At 45.9% G+C, this 4347-nt stretch overlaps 1 protein-coding gene across 1 annotated transcript in view; it reads left to right on the forward strand.

The window, feature by feature from the left end:
- LOC104500377 (thyroglobulin-like) overlaps nucleotides 1-4347 on the forward strand; it is a gene marked incomplete at both ends in the record, with an annotated part of 82827 nt that overhangs the window by 60666 nt on the left and 17814 nt on the right. The window contains one exon of the mRNA XM_010144013.1: nucleotides 608-789. Coding sequence (XP_010142315.1) covers nucleotides 608-789 — 182 coding nt within the window. The remainder of the gene's footprint in view (nucleotides 1-607; nucleotides 790-4347) is intronic.

Here is a 4347-nt window from a genome sequence, read left to right on the forward strand (position 1 = left end):
GGGGGGGGGGAGTTCTTTTTCCAGGACTAAGACAGGCATTATTCCAGAAGGGACCTAAATGCAGGCTTTATGGCATCCACATTTCTTTGTGGGTGTTTCCAGAAGGGACAGAGTGATACAGCAACGAACTGGCTGTGTGGCGTGTTTGCCTTCTGGAATTTCCAAAGGGAAAAAGCAATAGCTCCTTCTCTTCCCTCTAGTTTTCCTCCTGGGAGCTCGTCAGAAAGACAGCACTGAGCACCCTGCAGGGGAGAACTGTCCATGAGGACGACTTCTGTGAGGGTCAGCAGGGTTTCTGTAGTGTTAGAGCTACATCTGCCCAGCAGATGTAGCAGCATCTGCCCAGCTACATCTGCCCAGTCCTATGATTCAGACTTACTAGATTAGGGATTGAGTCCTGTGGTAAGTTTTGAGAAAGACAATCCTGCTGGCTGGTGACAGCCTTGGGAAAGCAAAAGTAGGACTGTCCCCTACTTCCTCCCCTAGGAATCAGAGATCACAGCAGAAAGAGGCGTTCCAGAAGAGGGAGATCTGAGCTTACATTGTGCCACTAAAAACGTATCTTTGGGTTTTGTTTGTAAATTCCATGTATGTATTTTGTTCTCAGAAATTTGAAGAAAGTCAAGGAAGAGCCAACAGCAAAACAGCCTTTTATCAGGCTCTGCAAAATTCTCTTGGAGGAGAAGAGTCCAATTCATTAATCGAAGATGCAGCTACATGGTATTACTCCCTCGAACACTCAAACGATGATTATTCATCTTTTTCCAGAGCTTTGGAAAATGCCACCCGGTAAGAAACTCATCCTATTGCAATTTGCTTATCTCAAGCACATGCTTATATTCTGAAAGAGTCAGAAATTCTGTTGCAAATTAGCAGAAAATGGAGAATATGATTTCATTATTCGCGAGGTTTCCAAAGTCATTGGTAAACAGAAATTGAACTGGTTTTATGCCTTGTGAAAATATGAATTGTCTTTCCTGAACAGTGTATAGGATTCAGACTACTGATGTTTCTTCGTGTGTTCTTTCATGTCAAAGATGTCTTGACTGTTTGCATACTCTGCACCAACTATTCCTTGAGTCCTCTCACCCCTGCGACAGTAGAAGACTTAACAGACTGCCCTTTATTCACAAATGGTCACCTAATTACAGAGTTAGATGCTTTTCCTAGTTTTTGGAAATTTGGAGAGTGGTCAAGATTGAAAACTTTGATTTCAGCAGTTGCAATAATTTTTGTATTATGAAACTGCAGAATAAATTTATTTGCAATGCCAGGCTTTGTATAGGTGAGTGTCCTCTGCAAAATGGTGAAGCATTTGTGCATGTTCAGAAAACCCCGTTCTGTGCATTGCTGATGTCCATTTTACTGATGGCAGAAGAATCCTCTGCAGAATCATAGAATCATCTGGTTGGAAAAAACCTTCAGGATCATCGAGTCCAGCCGTTCCCCTGCACTGCCAGGGTCCCTACACCATGTCCCTCAGCACCACACCCACACGGCTGTGAAACCCCTCCAGGGATGGGGATCCACCACCCCCTGGGCAGCCTGTGCCAGTGCTGCACAACCCTCTCGGGAAAGAAGTTCTTCCTGATACCTAACCCAGATCTCCCCTGGTGCAACTTAAGGCCATTTCCTCTCGTCCTGTCACATGGGAGAAGAGACCAACCCCCACCTCTCTACAACCTCTTTTTGGGTAGTTGTAGAGAGTGATAAGGTCTCCCCTCAGCCTCCTTGTCTCCAGGCTAAAAATTAAACTTATTCCTGTATTTCCTTCACCCTTGTAACATCATTTACTCCACTGTACAGTGAATGTATAATGTCACCCAAGCCGTGTTTTTCTCCCTTTACGTACAGTTTTCCCTGGTGAGAAAAAGCAGAATCTGGCAGTAGGATGCTTCTGTAGCAAGTCTTCTTGTGGAAGGGAAAGGAGAACTCACAATATCTGACCCTTGCTTTGTTTGATCCATGAGGACACGCAGTCCCTCCCAGCCTCTACTGCAGAAACAGTTGTGATGAAATGTCAGCAGGTGCACGAGCAACTTACCTCCAGTATATATGCTCCCAGACTTTGCACTGAGAGCCTGCGGGCAGGGACCGCTGGGAAAGGGAAGATGAGCAGTGGGCCGTGTTCACACCACCTGATACATACGCGTAGCTTCAACCCTTAACTGGGTACGGCATCAGGGTCCAGCAGTTCGGGATAAAAACTCGTTTGAAGAGTTCAGTGCCCTGTTGGCTAGGACAGTCATGCCAGCTATGAGTGTAGGTCCTAGAGGCTGCTGGATATCTTCAGCTTGGGTCACGTGGTGGTTTGCTCTGCAGAGAAGACTGTAGGGTTTGCTCTCTCTCACCATAGAAGCCAGTTTGCTTTAGCCAGTTACACATCCTGAGCTGTGTGGGTGGGTGGGCCCGTTTTTCTGAAAGGAGGCAAACTGAGGGGAAGTGTCCTTGCCTCCTTTTCTGTGCAAACGTGGGGGATGAATGTTCAAATGGAACAGATTTTCCGAAAATGAATCAAAAATCTCTTTCACTATTCCTGGGCTCTGCTTCACGGGCAGATTTGTCATGAAAGCTCTTTCCATTTCTAAGGTGTGTGTTTTATAAGCTGGTGGTTTGGGTTCCAGTGTGCCCGTCCAAGCTGTTTCACCTCTGTTCTAAATGAAGGCATCATAGCTACAAGCTCCTGGTATCTGTGCTCTCAGTGTTTCAGCTTTCCATCCCGCAGTGAGCCTCTCCATGAGACCTTAGAGAAAAGATTTGCCTTGCAGTCCTCTGTGAGAGTCACAGAGTGTTGCTCCATGGGAGCCTCAGGAGATGAACAAGCCAAGATTCACTTGGAAACATCTCGTCCAAGACAGCAGTGACCAAATCTGTTTGGGGAAGGTTTCTGGGTGGTCCAGGTGTGCTGGTGCATTGAGGTCACAGGATAAACAAGCCAGAAGGCTGTGGGTTGAGCTTGGTGCCGTTTATCGAGTCTCGCAGCATGCTACGTGTGCCCTGCCTCATAGCCTGTCCCAGGGACAGCCCACCCATCCCTGCAGCATCTGGGGCTACTGCATGCAGCACACATGGAAGTGCTGTGCTTCATGGGCATTAAAGCCAGAACTTGTCTCCCGTTTCTTTCCTTCGCCACCATTACCCATGGGGCTTTAATTCTTTGGCCGGATCAGTAAGGTTTTAAGCCACAATAAACCACTGAAGGAAAACTTTAACCCTTCTTCCCATCCAGAGGTGAGGTTCCTCCGTAAGGTTCTGATCTAATACAGGGCTGTTGCATTTGATCATCCACGTTCAGCCCAGGGCTCAGTGTGGTGCAGATGCTGACCTGTGCAAAGCGACGATGGCCAGCACACCTCCTGCTTGCAGCGGGACTGTGACACACAGAGGGCTCCTCTGGCTCTCAGCCTGCGGTCGCCCCGCCGCAGCCTCATGGGTCACCTGCTCATTTACGACATGAGGAGAATGACTTGGCTAAGGAAAGGACTGGATGGCTGAAAATGTCACCACGGGCAAGCGGAAGGGTGAGGAGTAAAACCAGGACATCTAATGAAAATCCTTTGCTTCAAACACTTCAGAAATTTCTCCAGCTACAGCAGAAGGAGAGGGCAGGCAGCACTTACAGAATGACGGTCGCCTGCATCAGTATCTCATACATGGTGGAGAAAAGAGGGATTTGGCTTTGGGCTTTGGGGTTTGTTAGGAGTTTTTTCTTTGTTTGTTTGGTTTTGGTGTTTTGTTTTGTTTTTTTGACAAAAATCTTAGTACCAGCATAGATGTGTAACCCCCAAAAAGTTCTAGGTCAGGAAATTGTAATTAATTGCTAAAGTTATAACAGGACTATAAGTGTGAGAAAGTGTGGTTGTTATAAACTACACATATAGTGCATATTTTATGGTTTTAAAATATTTCCACTTATAAAATTGTTTCAGCTGCAATTCTTTTGTATTTTCCCAGGTATAAAATCAGTTTAATTTTCTTTAACTTTTTTTTTAACTCTAGTATTCCATGCCTGTAAGAAACAGCCGTTTCATTTTTGCTGTTACTATTTTTTAAGGTTTTTTTTCACTCCCCCAGAATAGCTGACTTTTCCCCCCATAGCACCAATGGAGAATCAGTTTTAAGTGGTGAAATGCATCTCAAAGCATTTCTCGAGAGCTAATGCTCCCCGCAGACTCCCTAGTTTTCAAAGACCATCTGCTCCTCTCAAACCCTGTGCTGGCAGGCATGTGAAGAACAGTCATTTTCGTTTCGTATGGGTGTTGTCAACCATAACTGTCAAAGAGCATTGTGGTCAGCCAGCCCATAGCTTGTGGTCTTACAGATGGGCTTAAAATAAACCCTGCTGAA

This window comes from Buceros rhinoceros, unplaced genomic scaffold (assembly GCF_000710305.1).
Source record: "Buceros rhinoceros silvestris isolate BGI_N320 unplaced genomic scaffold, ASM71030v1 scaffold6249, whole genome shotgun sequence".
Classification (NCBI taxonomy): Eukaryota; Metazoa; Chordata; class Aves; order Bucerotiformes; family Bucerotidae; genus Buceros; species Buceros rhinoceros.